The sequence below is a fragment of the Pipistrellus kuhlii genome, unplaced genomic scaffold (genome assembly GCF_014108245.1).
Source record: "Pipistrellus kuhlii isolate mPipKuh1 unplaced genomic scaffold, mPipKuh1.p scaffold_m20_p_17, whole genome shotgun sequence".
NCBI classification, from domain to species: Eukaryota; Metazoa; Chordata; class Mammalia; order Chiroptera; family Vespertilionidae; genus Pipistrellus; species Pipistrellus kuhlii.
In genome coordinates this window covers 72,206-97,546 of record NW_023425482.1, presented here as the reverse complement: position 1 = coordinate 97,546, position 25,341 = coordinate 72,206, and the positions used below count along the sequence as shown (strand labels likewise).

Below are 25,341 nucleotides of genomic sequence, written 5' to 3'. Positions count from 1 at the left end.
GGCTATTCGGGGTCTTTTGCTGCTCCAAATGAACTTTTGAAGAGTTTTTTCTAGGTCAGTGAACTATGCCATTGGTATTTTAATTGGAAGTGCATTGAACCTATAGATTGCTTTGGGAAGTATGGACATTTTGATGATGTTGATTCTACCAATCCAAGAACATGATATGTTCTTCCATCTCCTTACATCTTCCTCTATCTCTTTTTTCAGTGTCGTGTAGTTTTCCGTCTATAGGTCTTTGACCTCCTTAGTTAAGTTTATTCCAAGGTATCTTAATTTTTTTGGTGCGATGGTAAATGGGATTGCATTTTTAGTCTCTGTTTCTGCAAGTTCACTATTGATGTATAGAAATGCCATGGATTTCTTGGTGTTAATTTTGTATCTTGCTACATTGCCAAATTCATTTCTTAAGTCAATTAGCTTTTTAATGGAGTCTTTTGGGTTTTTTATGTATAATATCATGTAATCTGCAAATAAGGATAACTTTACTTCTTTTCCAATTTGGATGTCTTTTATATCCTCTTCTTGTCTAATTGTAATGGCTAGTACTTCCAGTACTATGTCAAACAGGGTTGGTGAGAGTGGGCATCCCTATCTTATTCCTGTTCTTAGAGGGAATGGTTTTAGTTTTTGCCCATTGAGTATGATGTTGGCTGTGGGTTTATCATATATAGCTTTTATTATGTTGAAGTATGATCCTTGTACTCCCACCTTGTTGAGAGTTTTTATCAGGAAAGGGTGTTGGATTTTATCAAATGCTTTTTCTGCATCAATTGATATGACTATATGATTTTTATCTTTCAATTTGTTTATGTGATGTATCACGTTTATTGATTTGCGGATATTGTACCATCTGTGCATTCCTGGAATAAATCCTACTTGGTCATAGTGTATGATCTTTTTGCTGCTCTGCTGGAGCCAATTTGATAGAATTTTGTTGAGGATTTTGGCATCTATGTTCATAAGGGATATTGGCCTGTAATTCTCTTTCATTGAGTTGTCTTTATCTGGTTTTGGTATTAGGATGATGCTGGCTTCATAGAAGGAGTTTGGAAGTATTTCTTCCTCTTGGATTTTTTTGAATAGTCTGAGGAAAATAGGTTCTAGTTCTTCCTTGAATGTTTGGTAAAACACTCCTATGAAGCCATCTGGCACCGCGCTTTTGTTTGCTAGAAGCTTTTTGATGACTGTTTCAATTTCTTCCCAAGTTACTGTTCTATTGAGATTTATAGATTCTTCATGACTGAGTTTTGGAAGGTTGTATTTCTCTAGGAATATGTCCATTTCCTCCAGGTTGTTCAGTTTGTTGGAATAGAGTTGTTTGTAATATTTTGTAACAATCCTTTGTATTTCGGCGGGGTCTGTTGTTATTTCACCTCTTTCATTTCTGATTTTGTTTATTTGGGTCCTCTCTCTTTGTTTCTTGGTTAGCCTGGCTAGAGGTTCATCTATCTTGTTTATCCTTTCAAAGAACCAGGGCTTGGTTTTATTGATCTTATGTATTGTTTCTTTGGTCTCTATGTCGTTTATCTCTGCTCTAATTTTTGTTATTTCCTTCCTTCTGCTTACACTGGGCTTTTCTTGTTGCTCTTTTTCTAACTCTTTGAGTTGTAGAGTTAGATCATTTGTTACCATTTTTTTTTTTTTTTTTTTTTTTTTTTTTTTTTTTTTTTTTTTTTGCAATAGGCTTGTAAGGATATGATCTTCCCTCTCAAAACTGCTTTTGCTGTGTCCCATAGATTTTGGATTGTTGTGTTTTCATTGTCATTTGTTTCCAGGATGTTTTTAATTTCTTCCTTGATTTCTCTGGTAACCCAGTCCTTGTTGAATAGCATGCTGTTTAGTCTCCATGTGTTTGATTTATTTGGATTATTTTTATTGTAGTTAATTTCTAGTTTTATGCCATTATGATCTGAGAAGATGCTTGATATGATTTCTATCTTCTTGAATTTGAAGACACTTTACCTATGTCCCAAAATGTGGTCTATCTTTGAGAATGTCCAATGTGCACTTGAGAAGAATGTATATTCTGTGGCTTTGGGGTGGAATGTTCTGAAGATGTCAATTAATTCCATCTGGTCTAGTGAGTCATTTAGGAGTGATATTTCTTTGCTGATTTTTTGTTTAGATGATTTGTCTAAGGATGACAGTGGGGTATTAAAATCTCCTCCTATGATTGTATTGTTATTAATCTCTCCCTTAATGTCCTCCAGCAGTTTTTTTTTTTTTTTATGTATTTGGGTGCTCCTGTATTGGGTGCATATATATTTACCAGGGTTATTTCTTCTTGTTTGATTGCTCCCTGTAGTATTATGAAGTGGCCTTCATTATCTCTGGTTCTGTCCTTCACTCTGAGATCTAATTTGTCAGATATTAGTACTGCTACTCAGCTGTTTTTGTTTTTTTTTTTTCATTTCCATTTGCCTGGAAAACCTTTTTCCATCTCTTCACCCTCAGTCTGTGTGCATCTTTTTTTCTTTTGATCACTTATGATGTGGGTTACTTGTAGACAGCATATGTATGGGTCTTGTTTTCTTATCCAATCTGTTACCCTATGTCTTTTGATTGGAGTATTTAAACCATTTACATTTAAATTTATTAATGATAGGTACTCATTTGACGTCATTTTTATTCTATACCCCTGTGTTCCTTCTTCACTTCCTATTTCTTTATTTTTACAGTAGACCTTTTAGCATTTCTTGCATTGCTGGTTTGGTGGAGATAAATTCCTTTAGTCTTTTTTTGTCTGTGAAGCTCCTGATTTCATCTTCAATTTTGATTGATAGCCTTGCTGGGTACAGTATTCTTGGATTCAGACCCTTCCTTTGCATGACTTTGTATATTTCATCCCATTCCCTTCTGGCCTGATAAGTTTCTGTTGAGAAATCAGTTGTTAGTCTGATGGGGGTTCCTTTATATGTAACTTTCTGTCTCTCTCTGGCAGCTTTTAAGATTCTTACTTTGTCATTGGTGTTTGCCAATTTAATTATAATTTGCTTTGTTGTCTGTCATTTTGCTTGGGACTGTGCGAGCATCTTGGATTTGTTTGGGTTTTTTTCTTCTCTATCTCAGGAAAGTTTTCTGTCATTATTTCTTGAAATACGTTTTCCATGTCTACCTCAGTTTCCTTTCTCTACGGAATCCCTATTATTCGGATATTGTTTTATTTTGCATTGTCCCAAAGCTCCCTTAGGCTCTCCTCCTGCTTTTTAATCTTTTTTTCTAGAAGCTGCTCTAATTGGGTATTTTTTTCCATCTTGTCTTCTAGCTCACTGATGTGGTCCTCTGCTTCTTCTAGTCTGCTCTTGGTGTTTTTTATTGAATTCTTCATAGTAGCGATGTCATTTTTCATTTCTTTTTCATTTCATTTCATTTCATTTCTTCTTGAGTCATCTTCATTTCCTCTTGGTTTTTCTTCATTTTTCTTCATTTCCTCTTGGGTCTTACTCATATTGTCAAATTTGTCTTCCATTGTTTTTAGCTATCTTATGATCGTTACTCTGAATTCTTGCTCTGGTAGGTTGCTTGCCTCTAACTTGTTTACTTCCTTTTCTGGTGATGCCTGCTTTTCTTTCATTTGTGGGCTGTTTATTTGTCTCCCCATGGTCTCTCTTTTTAGGACGTCTCTCTCCTGCATTGATTTAAAGGTACAAAATACAACACAAACAGGTACAACACACAAGGCACTGAACAGAAATGCATTTGCAATATTAATAACCTCCAATAAAGGTAACCACTAGGGAAAGGCAAATTAGGGAATAGGAGAGAAAGAGGAAGAGTAAAAATAGAAGAGGGAGGGAGCAAAAGAAAAAGATAGAAAAAAGAGTGTCAAAATGAAATTGGGAAACAGGGAGTAGAAAAAAAAGAGAGAGAGAGATAGACAGAGAGACAGAGAGATAGAGAGAGAGAGAGAGAGAGAGAGAGAGAGAGAGAGAGAGGGAGAGAGAGAGAGAGAAAGTAAGAGATAAAAGGGGAATAAACTATATATATGGGTAGAGAATTTCAACTGAACAACCACTAACCCCAACAAATGTTGTCAGCAGTACCTGGAGAATAATACAATCTACAACACCTCCTAATTTCCAGCACAGGAAGGGAAAACAGAAGTAATAAAATAACAATGAACAAAAGCCAATCAAATAAGAAAATACCAAGCAACAGCAACATCAAAAGAATAAGCAAAATACTCTCACTAAAACGCATAAAAATACAATATAATCATCATTCCCACAAACAGCATCAAAAGAACAGTGAGGAAAACAATTTTTTTTTCTAGTTAATACAGCTCAGAGGTGTGTGTGTATGCACTTGGCACAGGGGATTGGAAATTAGATATATAGTAGGGTAGAAATTTTAGGGGGGATACAGAAAGAGTAAGAAAATCTAAAGCAGGAAAGATTAAGATAAACAGGATAGCAAAAAGGGGGAAGGTTAGAAAGAGAGTGATGGTGTAAAGGTCGTGTTGAGATAGGGTTAAACAATGTTAAAGGAGAAATGAAAATAAAATGAAGAACACTAATTCCAATGTAAAATAAAGAGAAAATAAAATGGCACTTAAAAAAATTAAAATAGCAGTAGTAAAAATGCTTATTGAACCTAAAAATGTAATAATTAAAAAGTTAAAATCTAGTGAGGAAAAAATGAGAAAAAATGTTTCTTATGTAAAAGATGCAAAAAACAAAAATAAAATAAAAAAATAAAAAATAAATTTAGAAAAAAAAGGGTGCAGTTGTGAGGGCCATTCACTTCTGTTATTCTATTTGACACTCCCGTTTCTCAGTCCAGACCATATTGCAGTTCCCTGTGTTCTGCTACACCTCAGTGGCGATTCCTTAGTTTCTTGGTTTTTGATCAAATAAAACTAATAATAAACACAGTCAGTTTGTACTCCAGACCCTAGGTGGCAGTGTATATGGATTGATGTCCCGTCTTTTTGGCTGCTCTAGCCTTCTTTTTCTGTGGCACTAAATACTGTTTTTTTGTGTGTGTTTTTTTTTGTTTGTTTGTTTGTTTTGCCTCGGAGCTGAATCCTGGATGATTTCTCCCTGCTCTGCTTCTCAGTTTCCAGAAAAGCAGTTCCCCCCTGCTGTCTCTTAGGGTCAGCCAATCTGGGTGATCTCTCCTTTGTAATCAGAAGCAAACTGTTGCAGGGGAACCAGCCTAGGTGTGCGATGGGCGAGTCTGCGCGCACTTACAAACAGACTGCTTTCCAACTCCTATGTTCTCTTACCATGTTGGATCAGAATGGGTTACTCCCTAGAGAACCCCACTAGTAGCAACCTTGGGGACCCCGTCCACTCTCTTGAATCATGCCAGACCCAACAATGGGGGGCTTCTGTGGACGCAGATTTCCGGGGTCCCAGCGCGTTCTTTTCTCTCTGCCACCCCAGTGGCCACACAGCTGCCGCTTTCGCTTTCGCTGTTGGGACACAGACACCCCGTGTTATCCCTGGCAAAATCCAATTTTTCTGTGGAATCCATGTGTCCGCGCTGGTCGGGGCCCCACAGTTGTGGTCCTTTCAGGTTTCAGGTAAGATTCCCGCGTTGCAGCATAAAGTACTACATTTTAAATACATTATGTTTTGAGGGAAGGAATCCACTTGGTAGAAATCCACCCATTCTACAGAAATAAAAACGTGACAATATACGCTGAGTGGCCAGATTATTATGATTTCTGATTGCATAATAATCTGGCCATTCAGTTATATCCTATATTATAATGCCATTGTCCCCCCGACCAGGAGTTCGACCAGTAAGCAAGCTGGCCAACCATCCATGTTCCTTCCCCCAGTACAGGTTGGCCAGACCCCACCCATGTACAAATTCATGCACTGGGCCTCTAACACACACACACACAGACAAACTGAATGGCCATATAATTATGTGTTCAGAGATCATAATAATCTGGCTACTCAGTGTATATGTAGTGAAACTTACATAATTATTTGTAAAACTAGAGGCCTGGTGCATGAAATTTGTGCATGGGGAAGTTCTCCTCAGCCCAGCCTACACCCTCTCCAATCTGGGACCCCTTGGGGCATGTCTGACAGCCAGTTTAGGCCCAAAACCAGCATTTGGACATCCCTCTCACAATCTGGGACTGATGGCTCCTAATTGCTCACCTGCCTGGTAATCACCCTAATTGACCCTTGCCAGCCTGATCACCCCTAACCGCCCCCTCCTTGCTGGCCTGGTTACTCCTAACTGCACCCCCTAACCTCATAGGCCTAGTCACTCTTACTGCTCCCCCCTCCAGCCTGATCACCCCCAACTGCTCCCTTCTGCTAGTCTGGTTGCCCCTAACTGCCCCTCTGCCAGCCTGGTCAACCCACACAGCCTGCTGTTGTCATTTGGTCATCCTCATTAACCCCCTGATGGCCTGGTTGCCCCACCCAGCCTGCTTGTTCAGTAGTTTGGTCATCCCTCACTAACCCCCCTGCCAGCCTGGTCATAAGCAGCCATCTTATGAGGGTGTGATAGTCAATTTGCATATTATCTCTTTATTATATAGGATAATAAACCTGAAGTTTCATTTGTGGAAGAATGGGCTTCTTATGTTGTGGGTTGCCAGGGCCAGCCTGACAGTTGAAACAGGCTGAGGTAAGGAGGTGGGAATTGAGAAAAGAAAGAAAGACAGGAGAGGAGAGTGGAATGGAGAGAACTGAAGGTAGCCTTTAGTAACTGCATAATGCTTTTTATACACAAAACACTGAATAGGAGGACTGTCAAGAAGAATGTATTTTTTGTTCCTCTTAATCTCTAAGGGAGAGACAGAGCAGAAGGACAAATTCTCAGTACAGCAAATCTCAGTAAATAGTTACAGACTTCTTGGCAAGCCATGAAAGGTTGCTCTCATTCTACTGATAACCATAATCCAAACAAGCCTGGGAAAACTGTCTAGGTAGGGGACTAGCCTTTCTAGCCCCTTTGGGTGCAAGGACCGTGTCAGCTTACACCCAGTCTCCAACAGTGGGTAAGCACAACCCATGTAAACTACTCTATATAAATAAATATACCACCCAAATAAGCCTAATAGTTGTGGATATGCTTTTTTAGTATTTTTTTTAAAAAAGTCTGAGAGGTTTTTGACACTGGCACTTCAGAGAATAAGTATGGATATGCTTTTTCCTTTTAAAACCTTTACAGAATACTCCTGATTTTTTTGTAAAATATGTTATATAAATTTGGAATAAAACTTTCAAATTTTTTTAAAAAAAATTTTCCCCTTTATTGATTAAGGTATTGCAAATGTCATTATTACCCCATTACTCCCTCTCCCCCCCACCCCCACTAATGCCCTCACCCCCTTGGTGTCTGTGTTCATTGATTAGGCTTATATGCATGCATACAAGTCCTTTGGTTGATCTCTCCCTCTTACCCCCACCCTCCTCTACTTTCCCTCTGAGGTTTGATGGTCTGATTGCTGCTTCTTTGTTTCTGGATTTGTTTTTGTTCATCTATTTATGTTGTTCATTTTATTCCATAAATAAATGAGATCATGTGATATTTATCTTTCTCTGACTGGCTTATTTCACTTATTGAATAGTATAATGCTCTCCATTTCCATCTATACTGTTGCAAATGGTAAGAATCCCTTGTTTTTTACTACAGCATTGTGTAGATGTGCCAGAGTTTTCTAATTCACTCATCTGCTGATAGGCACTTAGGCTGTTTCCAAATCTTAACTATTATAAGTTGTGCCACTATGAGCATAGGGATACATATTTCCTTTCTGATTGGTGTTTCTAGTTTCTTGGGATATATTCCTAGAAGTTGGATTACTGGGTCAAATGGGAGTTCCATTTTTAGTTTTTTGAGGAAACTCCATACTGTTTTCCACAGGGGCTGCAACAGTCTGCATTCCCACCAGCAGTGCATGAGGATTCCTTTTTCTCTGCATCAAACTTGTTGTTTGTTGATTTGTTGATGATAGCCATTCTGGCAGGTGTGAAATGGTACCTCATTGTATTTGCATCTTTCAGATGATTAGTGAATTTGTGCCTATTTTCATATGTCTCTTGGCCTTCCTTCTGTCTTCTTTAAAAAAATATCTATTTAGATCCTTTGCTAATTTTTTTATTGGGTTGTTTATCTTACTTTTGTTAAGTTGTATGAGTTTCCTGTAAATGTTTGAGATTGAATCTTTCTCGATGATAACATTGGCAAATATGTTCTCCCACTCCATTGATTTTTAGAGAGAGTGGAAAGTAGGGGGAAAGGCAGAGAGTAACATCAACATTAAAGAAACACATTGATTGGCTACCTCCTGCACATGAACTGACCAGGGCTAGGGATCAAACCTGCAACTGAGGGAGATGCCCTTGACTACAATGAAACCTGGGATCCTTCAGTCTAAGGGCTGAAGCTTCAACCACTGAAAAAAGCAGTCTCTGGCCCAATTATTCTTTTTGTTTTGAAACCTGTAAAGAATTTTTGTGCATTTTTTGAGCCAAACTGTTGACATATTCCAGGAAGCAGAACCTCAGGGAATTGAGATAATGCTCCGGAGAATGGCAGGTTACATCTGTACTTATACATTGCAGTCAAAGGAGGGACATAGGCAGGTTACATGAAATTCATTGGTGAGAGATTAAGGAGGTGGGAAAAAGCAAAGTGTGTATGGGGGGACCCCTGGGAATGGATAAAAAGTAAAATGATGGACACATACTTAGGTGGGTGCAGGAACAGTTAACATGATAATGAAGGAATTTGTGGTATCTGTCCTGACGCCCAGGGGGTCCAATTGTTGTTCTTAATCTCTTCACCTTTTTCAGCCACTCCCCAAGCCTCCTCCTCTCTGGCAATCATAAGTCTGTTCTCCATGTCTGACTTAGTTTGAATTTTGTTTATTCATTTATTTTGTCCTTTAGATTACACACATAAGTGAAATCATATTGTAGTTGTCTTTCCCTGACTTACTTCACTTAGCATAATACCCTCTAGGAATATTAATAGGCCATAAACTTAGGCCATATCTATGCTGTCATAAATATGGTCTAAGTTTATGAACTACTAATATTCCATTGTATATATGTATCACAGCTTTTCCATCCACTCATTTATTGAGGACACTTGGGTTGCTTCCACTTGTTGGCTATTATAAATATTGCTGCAATAAACATAGGGGTGCATATACCTTTCAAATTAATATTTTTTGTGATTATTTGAATATATACCCAGAAGTATAATTGCTGGGTTATAAACCAGTCCTTTTAAAATTTTTTGAGGGACCTCCACACTGTTTTTCATAGTGGGTGCACCAATCCTCATTCTTGCCAACAGTGCATGAGTTTCCTTTCTTCCACATTCTTGACAGCACTAGTTGTTTATTCATGATAGCCACTCTGATATGAGGTGGTATCTCATTGTGGTTTTAATTTGCATTTATCTAATTAATGATGTTGACATTTTTTCATGTCTGTTGGCTATTTGTATGCTTTCTTTGTTGAAGTAACTATTTAGATCCTCTGCCCATTTCTTAGTTGAATTTTTTTTGGGGGGTTTTGAATTGTATGAGTTTTGGATATCAACTCCTTATCAGATGTATCATTGACAAATATATACTTCCATTTGGTATGTTTTCTTTTGATTTTTATGATTTTTCTTTTGCTGTGCAGAAGGTTTAGTTTGATGCAGTCTTATTTCTTTTCCTTTGTTTTCCTTGCCCAAGGAGACAGATCACAAAACATTCTGCTAAGAGAAACATCAGGGTTTCTTACCTATGTTTTCTTCTAGGAATTTTAGTTTTGAGCCTTACTTTTGTCTTTTATACACTTTGAGCTTGTTCTTGTATATATGTAAGGTGGTCTAGTTTTATTTTATTTTTTTTTTGCATGCATCTGTCCATTTTTTCCCAACAATATTTATTGAATAGACAGTCTTTATTTCATTGTATGCTCTTGCTCCTTTATTAAATTTTAATTGACTATATAGGCATGAGTTTATTTCTGGGTTATTTATTTTGTCCCATTGACCTATCTACATTATGTATCTATGCAGGTACCATACTCTTTGATTACTATTTCATCATACATAGTAATACTTCAATACTTCTAAAGGGCACACGTCTTGGAGAAACCAAGAGGCTGCCTAGGTAAGCACCTAAGCTGTTGCCTCGCACAACAATTTCAAAACAACTGAAAGACAGAACGGACATCATCCAAAACCACAGGAAAACTGGCCGAGTGGAAAAATCTACAACTAGAAAGAAGGAAAGAGGCTCAAGGATCAGAGGAGCTGCAAAGGGCTGAATAGGGATACGGGTGCACAGAGAGGAAGGGCAGCCAAGTGCTTGGGTGATGGGAGGGGAAAGGAAGCCCCCAACTGCACTGAACCTCAGTTCCGACTGCACTGAACCCCAACCCCATCCAAAACCCTGTGGACCCAGGCTCATATGGGCGGAGTCTGGACTGTAGAGAAAGGCACCAGGAGACTCAGAGACTCTGGGGAGGAGAGCCGCAGTGAGCAGGGGTTAGAGGCGCCTGTGCACAAGTGAGTGCATGCAGAAGGTCTGACTGCAGAGGTTGCTGCAGCTTCTCCACAGTAGAAGGAGTCGAAAGCTCCTGACTGCACTGGGATTAAAAATATTATATAGAGATCCAACCCAATTTTGGGCAAGCCCCTGGGGCATCCATGCTCTTGCAGGGGGAATCTGGACAGTCAGGCAGAAACTCAGGGTAGCTGCAAAAGGCAGACGTCTGAGGCATGCGCACAAAGGCAGGACTGACTGGAAGCCAAGACTGTCGGCTCAACCCAGGTTTTACCCCATCCAAGCTGAGCACAGAGGCTTTTGCAATTTTGAAAGTATGATCCTATAAGACTGTCTCCAATACAGAAAGTATCCCGGAGTAGGCACAGCTAATACTCACATCCAATTGACCTGGAGGTCAATTCTTCCCAGTGATACCAACAACAATCAAGACTTAACTACAACAAAACTGTACCTGCAGTCCACAAAGGAGAGCACCAAGAGTGTCTACCTCAGGTAACTGAGGAGACTGACTCAGTGGGCCATATAGGACACCAAACACACAAAGCCACCCTACCAACTCAGCGAAGCAGTGAAAATGTTGAGACAAGGAAAGACATCTTAAAGAAAATAAATGGAGGAAAACAAATGACTGGATATAGAGTTCAAAATCATGGTTATAAGGTTTTTTAAGAATTTCCTAGAAAAGGCCGGTAAATTTAATGAGACCCTCGAGGATATGAAAAAGGATTAACTAGAAATTAAACATACACTGACTGAAATAAAAAATATTATACAGAGATCCAACAGCAGACTAGAGGAATGCAAGCATCAAGTCAAAGATTTGGAATACAAAGAGGCGGAGGGCATGCCTCCAGAGAAGCAAGAAGAGAAGAGAAAGTTGAAGATAGTGTAAGGAGCCTTTGGGACAACTTCAAGTATACCAACATCAGAATTATGGGGGTGCCAGAAGAAGAGAGAGTGCAAGATACTGAAAATATTTTTGAAGAAATAATGTCAAACAACTTCCCCCGCCTGTGAAAGAAATAGACTTACAAGTAGTCCAGGAAGTACACAGAACCCCAAACAAAAGGAATCTAAAGAGGATCACACCAAGACACATCATAATTAAAATGTCAAGGGCAAAAGACAAAGAGAGAATCTTGAAAGCAGCAAGAGAGAAACAGTTAGTTATCTATAAGGGAGTACCCATATGATTATCAGCTGATTTCTCAACAGAAACTATGCAGGCTAGAAGGGAGTGGCAAGAAATATTCAAAGTGATGAATAGTGAGAACCTACAATCAAGATTACTCTACCCAGCAAAGTTATCATTCAGAATCAAAGGGCAGATAAAGAGCTTCACAGATAAGAAAAAGCTAAAGAAATTCATCACCACCAAAGTAGTATTATATGAAATGCTGAAAGGTGTTCTTTAAGAAGAGGAAGAAGAAGAAAAAAGATAAAAATTATGATCAACAAATACATATATATCAACAAGTGAATCTAAAAATCTGAGGAACAGAATAAACTGGTGAATATAAAAAAATCAAGGCAAAAAAGGGAGTAGGTTGATAACTCTCAGGGGAAAAGGGGTGCAGAAAGAGACTGGATTAAAATCGTACACCTATATGCTGAGACCGGTTTGGCTCAATGGATAGAGTGTTGGCTTGGGGACTGAAGGGTCCTGGGTTTGATTCCAGTCAAGGGCATGTACCTTGGTTGCGAGCATATCCCCAGTAGGGGGTGTGCAAGAGGCAGCTGATCGATGACTCTCTCTCATCGATGTTTCTAACTCTGTATCTCTCTACCTTCCTCTGTATAAAATCAATAAAATATATTAAAAAATAAATAAACAAAATAAAATCATACACCTATGGATAAGGACAATGCGGGGGGAGGTAAAGGCAGAGGGGGTGGTAACTGGGTGGAAGGGAGCTATGGTGGGAAAAAGGAGAAATAATTGTAATAACCTGAGCAATAAAGATTTGTTAAATTAAAAAAAATAAAGGGCACATGTCTTAAGATGATATGTACTTCTAAAAACAGACTTATAAAGTAACTAAACCAGTGGAAATATAATTAAGTAATCATTTCTCACCTCTAAGAAAAGATTGAAATTTTGTTAAATTGTTCACTAATAAGTTTGACATTTAGTTATGACTCATTTAATTTACTATATAATGCATGTTTACATTAAACTTACTCAAAATTCTATCTAATAAAGAGGGAATATGTTAATTGACCCTCAAGCCATTGCAAAGATGGTTCCCACAGCCAATAAGGAGGGAATATGCTAATTGTCTGCCCCACCCTCAAAGATGGCAGCTCCCACAGCCACAAGATGGCAGCACCCAGTCTCCTCAACCCCACTGGGGTGGCAGGCATGCAGCAAAGCAGGGCCTGCCCCCAAGGTTGGCCCAGCTGCTCCACGTGCCTGCCTCCCCAAGGCCAGCCTGAGGCACAGGCAAGCTTTGGATGGCGGCTGCCCAGCTTCCCAGGGATGGCCCAAGGTGCAGGCAAGCATTAGATTGTAGCTGCCCACTGCTCAGGGTTGCCCAAGACTCAGGTAACCAGGGCTAACCAAGGCTTGGCTAGTCAGCAGTGGCAGCAGCAGAGGTGTGATGGGGCATCACCTTTCCCTGATCAACAGGTCACCTCCTGCCCCTGAGGGCTCCCAGACTGAGAGGGGGCAGGCCGGGTTGAGGGGACCCCCCCTCCAATGCATGAATTTTCATGTACCAGGCCTCTAGTATGTATTATATTCTAAGGTGCGGTGCAAAAGTGGAATCCAAGGTGTGATTATTCTAAACATTGAGCATGTCTAATGATTATGAGGTATGTTTAAGTTAACAACTGGAGTGATTTCACAGTAGTCAAATATACATATGCTTCAATAGTTTTTTGTTTATTACTTTCAGTGGTAAGTTATTTTAGTTTTCAATGTGTAAACACTATATTTATACATTATATTAAAAAAGTTGTTTTTTAGAGAGAGAGAAATGGAAACATCAATGATGAGGGAGAATCATTGATTGGCCTTCTTCTGCATGCCACCTACTAGGGATTAAGCCCACAAAAAGTGACATCCTGGTTCATAGGTTAATGTTCAACCACCTGGCCATGTTGGCTGGGCCACTAGTTTATTTTGTTCATTAGTTTTCTTGTTCACTTATTTTGATTTTTAGAATTGTTGATAATTATGAATTTGTTGCCATTTTATACATATTTTTAAACCATTTCTTCTTCTTTTTAAAGAATACCCTTCAACATTTCATGTAATACTGATTTTGTGTTGAGGAACTACTTTAGTTTTTTCTTGTCTGGGAAGTTCTTTATCTGACTTTCAATGCTAACTGATATTTTTGCTGAGTAGAATAATCTTGGTTGTAGGTCCTTGCAATTCATCTCTTTGAATATTTCTTACTACTCTCTTCTGTCCTGCAAAATTTATGTTAAGAAATCAGCTGACAGTCATATGGTGCTTCCTTGTAGGCATCTAACAGCTTTTCTCTTGGGTCTTTTAAGATTCTTTGTCTTTAATTCTTGGCATTTTTTTTTTTTTTTTTTTTTTTTTTGCAGTTGCCGCCCCTGCCACAGTTTCAACCTCCAGGAGGCCTCCCCTCACCATGCCTCCTATGCCTCACCCCGCAAACCCCCCCACCTTTTGAAAAATATATAATTTATTTATTTATTTATTTATTTATTTATTTATTTATTTATTTTAACAGAGAGGAAGGGAGAGGGATAGAGTTAGAAACATTGATGATAGAGAAACATTGACCAGCTGCCTCTTGCACATCCCCTACTGGGGATGTGCCCACAACCAAGGTACGTGCCCTTGACCGGAATCAAACCCAGGACTCCTCAGTCCACAGGCTGACGCTCTATCCATTGAGCCAAATCAGTCAGGCAATCCTTGGCATTTTAATTATGATGTGTCTTGGTGTAGGCCTCTTTGTATTCCTCTATGCTTCCTGGACATGTAAGTCTATTTCTTTCACCAGGTAGGGGGAGTTTTCTGTCATTATTTCTTCAAATAGGTTTTCAATATCTTACTCTCCTTCATCTTCTGGCACCCTCATGATTTCAATGTTGCTACATTTGAAGTTATCCCAGAAGCTTCTTAGATTGTCTTCCTATTTGTGGAATCTTTTTCTTTTTGCTCTTCTAATTGGGTGTTTTTTGCTTCCTTGTATTCCAAATTGTTGATTTGATTCTTTGAGTCCTCTATTGTTGAATCTCTGTCAATTATTTCAGTTAGTGTATGCTTAATTTCTTTTTGGTCCTTTTTTATGTCTTTCAAATTTTCACTAAGATCTTTGAAGGTCTAAGATCCTGGAAGCTCTTATGAAGATCTTTAAGTAACGTTATAACCATGGTTTTGAATTCTGTATCCAGTAATTTGCTTGCTTTCATTTCTTTCAATTTTGATGTTTGCATCCACATTTTGACTGCTTTGTTTCTATGTATTTGTTTTATTGACTGTTTGTTTCTATGTATTACCGTATTTTTCGGACCATAAGACGCTCCGGACCATAAGACGCACCAGTTTTTAGAGAAGGGAAATGAAGAAAAAAAGATTCTGAAACAAATAGTGTCCTAAAATATTTTATGTGCATTAAAACCCAATGTCACAGTCATAAACACATCTAATCAACCCTGTAAAGTAGGGGTGTCGAACTCAATCAAAGAAGGGGCCAAAATCTAAAATCCAGCCTAAATCGCGGACCGAATGGTTTACTGAACAGTCATAAACTGTCATTGTGATGGAAACGCAGCGGAGTGCAGTGATGACAGCGAGGTGCGGGCCACATTGCAAGGCCTGGCGGGACGGATTTGGCCCGCGGGCCTTGTGTTTGACACATGTGCAGTGTAAAGTAAACAGCAGCATTTAGAACCATTTTAGAGCCGGGCAAGCACACAGAGACCACACAGAGCCGGGCAAGTAAAAAAAAAATTTTTTTTTTAAATATATGTGTAGGCTATATTTGGACCATAAGACGCAGGGACTTTTCCCCCCCACTTCTGGGGGGGAAAAAGTGCGTCTTATGGTCCGAAAAATACGGTAAGTAGAGCTATGTCTCCTGGAATTGGTAGAATGGCCTTGTGTATTAGGTATGCAGTGGCTCAGCCTCCCCAGTCACCTGAGCTTGGCACTCTAGGTACACCAGGAGTGGGCTGTGTGCAGTCTTGTAATTAAGTCTTGACTGCTTTTGGCATTACTGGAAGGAGATGATCTCCAGGCCAGTTGGCTGTGAGGACCAGCTGACTAAAACGAAAAAGCTGATATGCAGGAAACACCTCTATGGCATAGGATGTGCTTGAGGTGGGCTTTGATGCTCACTGTGTCTGCTCCTTGAGTGTGTTGCTTATGGATATATAGAGACCTAGTGCATAAAATTCGTGCATGGGGGTGGGGATGTCCCTTAGCCCAATGGCAGTCGGACATCCCTCTCACAATCCAAGAGTGGTGGCTCCCAACTGCTCACCTGCCTTCCTGATTGCCCCTAACCGCTTCTGCCTGCCAGCCTGATCACCCCCTAATCACTCCTATGCCAGTCTGATTGATGCCTAACTGCTCCCCTGCCAGCCTGGTCACCCCTAACTGCCCTCCCCTGAAGGCTTGATTGCCCCCAACTGCCCTCCCTTGCAGGCCTGGTGCCTTCCAACTGCCTTCCCCTGCTGGCCATCTTGTGTCCACATGGGGGCAGGACTTTGATCACATGGGGGCAGCCATCTTGTGTGTTGGAGTGATGGTCAATCTGCATATTACTCTTTTATTAGATAGGATAGAGGCCTGGTGCAAGGGTAAGGGCCAGCTGGTTTGCCCTGAAGGGTGGTCCAAATCAGGGTGGGGTTCCCTTGGGGTGGCCTGGGCAAAGGGTCTGTCGTGGTGTTCAGGCTGGCCACACACCCTGGCAACCTGAGCAGAGGCCCTGGTATCTAGAATTTTTTTACCTTCTACAATTGAAACTTTGTACCCTGGAGTGGAGCCAAGCCTCCTGCTCACTCCATGGTTGCAGCCATCTCTATGGGACTTACGTACCTTCTATAATTGAAACTTTGTATTCTGGAGTGGAGGCCTGGATCGGCCAGGGTGTGTGGAAAGCTTGGCTTCCTTTATTACCTGGGAAACCCAACTCTCTCAACTGCTCTCTGTGGCTGCAGCCATCTTGGTTGGGGTTAATTTTCATATACACTCTGATTAGCTGGTGGCATGGCTTGAGCAGAGTGATGGTTAATTTGCATATTACTCTTTTATTAGGGAGGACTAGAGGCCTGGTGCACAAAATTCATGCACAGGGTGGGGGTGTGGGTGTCCCTCAGCCCAGCCTGCACCCTCTCCAATCTGGGACCCCTTGAGGGATGTTCGACTGCCCATTTAGACCCAATCACACCAGGATCAGGTCTAAACAGGCAGTTGGACATCCCTCTCACAATCCAGGACTGCTGGTTCCCAACTGCTCACTTGCCTGTCTTCCTGATTGCCCCTAACCGCTTCTGCCTGCCAGCCTGTTCACCCCCTATTCACTCCCATGCCAGCCTGATTGATGTCTAACTGCTCCCCTGCCAGCCAATTTGCCCCCAACTTCCGTCTTCTGCTGGCCTGGCCACCCCTAACTACCCTCCCCTACAGAGTTGATTGCTTTCAACTGCCTTCCCTTGCAGGCTTGGTCCCTCCCAACTGCCCTCACCTGCTGACCATCTTGTGGTGGCTATCTTGTGTCCACATAGGGGCAAGATCTTTGACCATGTGGGGGCAGCCATCTTGTGTGTTGGAATGATGGTAAATTTGCATATTACTTTTTTATTAGATAGGATAGGGGCCTGGTGCATGGGTGGAGGCCAGCTGGTTTGCCCTGCATGGTGTCCTGGATCAGGGTAGGAGTTCCTGTGGGGCTTGGGGTGGCCTGGGCGTGAGCCTATGGTGGTTTGCAGGCTGGCCACGGCCCCTGGCGATCCAAGCAGACTCCCTGCTATCTAGAATTTTTTTACCTTCTACAATTGAAACTTTGTAGCCTAGAGCAGAGCCAAGCCTCCTGCTTGCAGCCACCTTTATTGGGACTTATGTACCTTCTGTAATTGAAACTTTCTATCCTTGAGTGGAGGCCTAAGGCCAGCCAGGGCAGGTAGAAAGCTTGGCTTCCTCTGTTGCCGGGGGAAACCCCAGCCTACTCTCTCCAGGTCCGCTGGGGCCATTTTCCTTGGGATTTATCTTCTATAACTGAAACTTTGTATCCTTGAGTAAAGGCCAGGGTGGGTGGAAAGCTTGGCTTTCACTACTGCTGGGGAAACCCAAGGCTCTCAATTGCTCTCTGTGGCTGTAGCCATCTTGGTCAGGGTTAATTTGCATGCTCATTTTGATTGGCTGGTGGGCGTAACTTGAGCGGAATGATGGTTAATTTGCATATTACTATTTTATTAGGTAGGATACAGTTGTATTCTGGTGTGATCTGAAGCTGTCCTCCAGGTGCACTGGCTCTAAGGCCTTCAAGGAGGTTCAGTCAGTCACTACCTTGGGCCACTTAGCAGAATGAAATCTGCAAATGGATGCTATTTGTATTGGGCTTGGAAGTGCCCAGGTGAGGCCCAGCTATGAAGCAAAGCAGACTGGTGCCAGGTCTTGGCCTTTTATTGATAGGTTTGGAGCATGCTGATAACATCTCCGGCTTTTTGAGAGATTTTAGCAGTGTGAAGCCTGAACTAGGACAGGACATTTATATTAAAAACAGCTGCAAACCACTTCAGTGGGACTGCAAATTGAATGGGATCTCAAGAAATTATCAAACAGCTTAAGCCAGGCTGATGGAGACACAGATATGGACCCTGCCTCTCAGCTCTGCAATAGGGAATTCCCAGCACAGGTCCAATGACCCTTGCAAGCACCCCCATCTGGGATTAAACTGGCCCTGAATTCCTTCCCTGATGCCAGACAATCCAGTTCCATTATGTGTCTGGGTCCTCTAAAGCTGCCAATACTGGAGGTCAGAGGGATTGAGTCTGAGTAAGTTTGCGCACTGGCCCTTTAAAAGGAATATCTGAGTCTCTAGCAACTTCTATATCACACAGCTCTAATCCCCACTTGTCTTTATAGCCTGTAGTTACAGGACTTCTCTTCCCAGATCTGGAACCCTGGGCTGGGACCCATTGCTCCTGATGGGCAGCCTCCTCAACAACGACTCCCTTCCAGTTAAAAAAAAAAGGGGGGGGCACACATGGGTGTTGGAACAGCCCATTCCATGCCTGTGCCCCTCCTGCCAGTATCAATGTGCTTACTTAATTACTAGAGAAGTAAAGAAGCTTTCAAGTATTGTAGTTCTAAGTAATGGTTGTTCTATATTTTAGTTGGAATTTTGATGTGGTTATAGGAGTGGTGTATACTAACACTCACCTACACCATCATCTTGGTTCTCTTTACACATTACATTTTCAAACAATTGGACAGGTCAGGTCACTTTATCTGGATTAAAAAAAATCATATTACTTTTCTATTAGGCTGCTAGATTTGACTTGGTATTTTAATTGGAATATTCATATACAATGAATACAATGTATTATTTTTTATAGCTGATTTGGATTTGGATACTTTCCTTACTCAAATTTGGTTAACAGGTTATGCTAGCCCTATAACTATGACTTTGTATATAGAACACTTAGAAGATTTTATGTGTAAGATTCTCTGGAAATAGAGGAATAACACGGTGTAGTTCTTTAGTTTTTCTCACGATTCTTACTTTATTCAGGAAAATAGTACTTTTCTAGGATTTCAGACAACTGTAAAAAGCTGAATATAAATTAGGCATACTGCAAATTACTCTAAATACACATTTCCTATGAATTACCAAATCACAGTTGAATGTGCATATACACATATAGGCATATTGTGGTTTGCTTTATTGCATGTTACAGATGTTGCTTTATTTTTTTTTTTTACAAATTGAAGACAAGACTCTCCAAAAGCAAAAAGATTTTGTCTCATTTTAATTCCATATTCAATATATTGTAGTGCTCTTAAACCATACCTGAAATATACCCAACATATTAATATGTTTAAGAAAGTAATGCTTTTCCACAATTTGTTATACTGTAAAAAGATGAATATAAACAATTTCCCATCTTACTAACGTTGAATAAATGTGTGTATATATTTATAAAAATATTTTTTCCTGAGACTCAGATATATTTTTAAAAGTTGAGTATAAACTTATAACAGATATGATGGAGTTTCTTTTTCACATAAGTCTGGAACAGGGCAGTTACGAATTGTTTCATCAGCTCAACAATGTTAAGGACAAAGGTAATTCCCACCTATCCCATGCCAATCTGTCTCTTACCCCTCTGGTTGCAAAATGGCTACAATTCCAAATATCACAAAGACATATAGACATGCATTCTGTATATAAGAAAACCATTTCTTCCTATTTTGTTAGGAAAGAAAACTTAACTGAATTGGTATACATATGCCAAGATGCAAAGGAACCTAGGTGGGCAAGCATCTCGCATTTAGACTTAAGTGGGTGGCAGGTAACCCTGACAAAAGGAGAATAGTTAATACCAATGAATAGGCAATCAACAGTATCAGCCACAATAATATTGCTTATTCCTTTAAATATCATCCACTTTTGTAATTATATACCCGCTCTTATTCATGAGTTTTTTCTTCCTTTATAGGATACAGTGTTTTTCATTAAAAAAAAAAAAATGTTTTCAAGTTTTTTTCTTTGTTTTTTGGCTCTATACTTATTTTATTAGAACTTTTCAACATATGAGGGTAAAATGCTTATTCGTTCACTCTCTTATTCCTTTGATCAACAATGTTTACTGGGAACCTACCAGGAATAGGGAATGGGCAGTGGGAAAGAATCCTGGCCTTAATTTTTCCTGTTTCCTATACATATTGAAAGAAGTAAATTTTCCTCAAGTATTGCATTGCTGTATCCTTCAAATTTCAACATGTAGTCTTCTCTTTGTCATTCATTACTAATGATAATTTGCCTTTTAATATAAAAATATTTAGTTTTCTTCTAAATTTCCATATAGAAAAAAATGCATTTAGACTAAGGCTTTGTTATTTTCTAATTATCCAAAACAGAAACCATAGGGTGTGCCCTATGTAATTTTTTTTAATGTCTTAATATATAATCCAAGTCTTCACCCTGACCTCAGAACTACCCACTTTTATTCTACTGGGATTCTTTACATTATGAATCTTCTGATGGGACAAAAATATAAGCTATAACAAAAGTTTGTTTTTAAATTTTTCTCCAGAAGGAATTACCTACCATTCTTTAATAAAGACATGAATTAAGATGTTCATATAGTCACTGACCCCCAGAGGCTTTTCTCTTATATAATCTCTAATAATACCTATGAAAATAAAAATGCTTATTAATAATAAAGGCAACTCTTATCTAGCAGACTTTCAATACAATACAGACACTGTTCTATGGGATATAATGTAATTATTTAATCTTCACAATGCTACTAAAAAATGGTGCTAATATTACCAATTTATAAATGAGAAAACTTAGACATAGTTAAATAATTTGTCCTATAAAATATGAGTTATAGTGGTGAAGGCAAATAAAGACTAACTATTGGTTAAATCCTTTCCCACTCTCATTCAGTTCAAGTTAATTTTAAAGAATGAGTTTGCAAATCTGAACAAGATTTGGGCAGGGTAAACTAATTTTCTACAACTTTAATATTAATATAGCCTTCATTAAGTATGACTATCAGATAGATAATTTGTCAGCTAAAGCAAATTGGTGTCCCATATATATGTCATTTATATTATAAATATTTTATTTCCCTAAAGGTTAATGACCCTGATGTTGAGAAAGATTTAAATGATTAATGTCTCTAACATATTTGCTGATTTCATTTTTCTTACATTCATGAAGGTTTTTGTTTTTGCACCAATTGAATTCTGATATCAAATGAGGTTTAAAACACAAATAAACACTTCCAATTGTGAACATAAGGTTTCTCATCAGTAACAAATGCTCGATAAATTTTGGCCCTTAAATAAAAACTTTATATCTATAGTACAGACTATGTTATTAAATTATTATCCTCAAATGCTTTCCCACATTCCTTATAATCACAGGAGGTGTTACTAGTATGAATTTCAGATTACAATTAAATTCTGAACCTTCCCTCATGTCTCCATTCATTCCTCTATGCTGCATGAATTTTTTGATGTTGACTAAGATGTGACCCACGAATAAAGGCTTTTCCACATTGCTTACATTCATAAGGTTTCTCACCAGTGTGAATTTTCTGGTGTCGATTAAGTTCTGAGCTGCGACCAAAGGCCTTCCCACATTCCTTACACTCATATGGTTTTTCACCAGTATGACTTCTCTGGTGATGAATAAGTTCTGACCTTCTAATAAAAGCCTTCTCACATTCCTTACATTTATGGGGTCTCTCACCAGTGTGAATTTTTTTATGTCGAATAAGTTCTGTGCTACAAGTAAAGGCCATTCCACATTCCTTGCATTTATAGGGCTTCTCACCACTGTGAGCTCTCTGGTGTCGAGTAAGTTCTGAGCCACGGCGAAAGGACTTCCCACATTCCTTACATTTATATGGTTTCTCACCAGTATGAACACTCTGATGTCGAATAAGATGTGAATCAGAGATAAAAGCTTTCCCACACTGCTTACATTTATGAGGTTTCTCACCAGTATGAATTCTTCGATGCAGATTCAGTTGTGAGGAACAACTATATACCCTTCCACACTCTTTACATTCATAGCGTCTTTCACCAGTATGAATTATTTGATGAAGACTAAGTTGTGTATCATAACGAAAAGCTTTACCACATTCCTTACACTTATGGGGTTTCTCACCTGTATGGATTCTCTGATGTCGAAAAAGATGTGAGGGACGGGTGAAGGCTTTTCCACATTCCTTACATTCATAGTATTTCTCATCTGTATGAATTCTCTGATGTAAATTAAGTTGTGAGGTAGATGAAAATGCCTTCTCACACTCCTTACATTTATAGGGTTTCTCACCAATATGAATCCTTTGATGTTTTGAAAGTTGTGAGCTAGAATGAAAAGCTTTTCCACATTCTTTACATTTATGAGCTTTCTCACCAATATTAATGCTTTGAGGTTTAGTAATTTCAGAGTCATGAATAAAGGCACATTTCTCATATTCATTACTTTTCTTTCTTTCATGAATTCTTTGATGTTTAATCAAGCCTGATCTACTATTAAAGGCTTTACCATAGTCTCCACATTTAGAGCTTTTTTCCTTATTATGAATGCTTTCATGTTGCAGGTGGTGTGCTTGGTAACTGAAAGCTTCTTTATATTCCTTGCATTCACATTTCGCTCCAGTATGAATTATATGAGGTAGTCTATTGACCGTACACTGAATAGAAGCAGACCTTTCTTCAGAGGTCATTACCATTGGTCTGAAATGTCCATCCTGTTGTTTCTCCAAGTAGCATTTGATTTCACTATTATTTTTGACCCTAATGCACACAAGGTTAGAACTTATGGGTCTTTTTGTTATCTTTGGTTGCAATGACTTAATTTCATAACTGCCCTCCTTTGGAGACAAATTCTTGGTTTTTCTTCTGGACTCCCAATCTGTAAAATAACAAGAAAATAGGAAGTATTTTTTATTGCAGGAAAAAGGAAAGCTTTTCTAAAGTAGAAATTACAAACCAAAAATAGCAAATAAATAGCTCTTAAGATTGCTTTGCAATTAAAACAAAAACAAAAACAGGGGGCAGGGGAAAATAAGAATGGAGAAAATGAAGTGGGCTTACAGAAGTATTTAGTAGTTCTTTGGATAAGAGTCTATTTAGGTCCTTCACCTCATTTTTAAAATTGAATTGCCTGTCTTCCTTTTGTTAAGTTGTATGAGTTCTTTATATATTTTGGAAATTAGCTTTGTCAGATGTATCATTGATATATATGCTCACCCATATAGTGGGATCCCTTTTCATTTTGTTATTGGTTTCTTTTACTGTGCAGAAGATTTTTATTTTGATGTAGTCCCATTTGTTTACATTTTCCTTTGTTTCCCTTGCCCTAGAAAATGTATTGGCAAACATCTATATTAATAACACCTACACTAATTAGATTGGACAGCCGAATGACCTTTTGGATGAAGCTGAGGCTGAGGGCAGCCACCATGGCTGTGAGAGCCAAGCCCCTTCCACGAATTTCGTGCATTGGGCCTCTAGTATTGCTATAAGAGATGTCTAAAATTTTGCAACCTATGGTTTTTTTCTAGGATTTTTATGGTTTCAGACTTACATTTAAGTCTTTTATCCATTTTTAGTTTATGTATGGTGTAAGCTGATTGTCTAGTTTCATTTTTTTGTTTTTGTTTTTGCATGTACTTGTCCATTTATCCCAACGTATTTATTGAAGAGACTGTTTTACTCCATTCTTTACTTCATTCCTGTCAAATATTCTCCAAAGAGAATATACAGATTAACCAAAGAAATTATATGCATAACCCATGGACATAGGAGGTGGTAGATCTGGGGTAGGGTGGAAGGTGTCAATGGGGATAAAAAGGAGACATCTGAAATACTTTCAACAATAAAGATAAACATTTTTTTTCAATTTAAAAAAGTGGTTCTTCACTTTTGGTGAGAAGCTGAATCAGCTGAGGAACTTGGTAAAATACAATGTGAGGAACCACTAAGATCAATTAAACAAGAATCTAAAGGAATAGGAGATTACAACTAACAGTAAGTCCTCCATTTATAGCCCCAAAATATATCCAGATTATGACTTCTTCTATCAGTATCTTTACCACCTGTCCAACCATAATAAGATTAACATCTATAATAATAAAAGTATAATATGCTAATTAAAAAGGTTAGCTGAACAACCTTCCAGATGTCCTTCTGGGTGAAGTTGCAGTGGCAGGCAGGCAGGTGAGTGGTTAGAGGCTATCAGGGGCAGGCAAGCAAGCAGTTAGGGACAATCAGGCAGGTAGTGAGCAGTTAGGGGTGATCAGGCAGGCAGGTGAGCAGTTAGGAACCATGGGTCCCAGATTGTAAGAGGGTGCAAGCTGGGCTGAGGCTCCCCCCATGCATGAATTTTGTGCACTGGGCCTCTAGTACTATCATAATGGGTCTCTCTACTTCACTGTTGCCTTCCTAATATTTCATACCCAATACAATAACTAGAATATCCTTGTTAAGATAAATTAGATCAAATAATTCTCCTGCTCAAAAATCTCCACTGAATTTCTTTCTCAGGAAGAGTAAAAATGAAAGTTTTTTGAGGCCTACAGTGTCTTCCCTGAATTTTTGCATTACCTCTTTCTGACCACTTTGCCTATCTCCTCCCTTTAGTTGACTCTGCTCTTGCTCTTGACCAATAATATGTTCTTCAAATTTGCCAAACACATCCCTGCTTCAGAATCTCTGACTGGAAATATCTTCCCTAAGATATTTCTTATTGACTTATTCAATATGACTTATTCAATTACTTCATTCTGACCTCTAATCAAATGGCAACTTATGAGATTACTCTTTATAAAATAGAACCGTCATCACTCTTACTCTATTTTTTATAGTGCACTTTCATCATATGCCATGTAGCTATTTCTTAATTATTATTAAGATTTCAAACAATAAAAACAATAAAAGAATTAGACCATGAACCCCCATATTCCAGACATCAGATGTCAGAAGATGTTGTTACTTTTAATATTGGGGAAAACAATGTTATAGATGAATCTTGTGATGACCCCTCATGTACTACCGTATTTCCCAAAAAATAAGACATCCTCCGAAAATAAGACCTAGTGCATGGAAAGATAAGACATCTCCTGAAAATAAGACCTAGCACAACTTTGGGAGAAAAAATTAATATGACACC

General features: G+C 39.0%; 1 protein-coding gene across 1 annotated transcript in view; it reads right to left on the bottom strand.

Moving 5' to 3' along the window:
• Window positions 1–18,912: 18,912 nt before the first annotated feature.
• Window positions 18,913–25,341, bottom strand: part of LOC118720846 (zinc finger protein 568) — a 34,726-nt gene continuing 28,297 nt past the window's right edge. Inside the window, exon 5 of the mRNA XM_036441216.2 lies at window positions 18,913–23,082. Coding sequence (XP_036297109.1) covers window positions 21,653–23,082 — 1,430 coding nt within the window. The 3' untranslated portion in view covers window positions 18,913–21,652. The remainder of the gene's footprint in view (window positions 23,083–25,341) is intronic.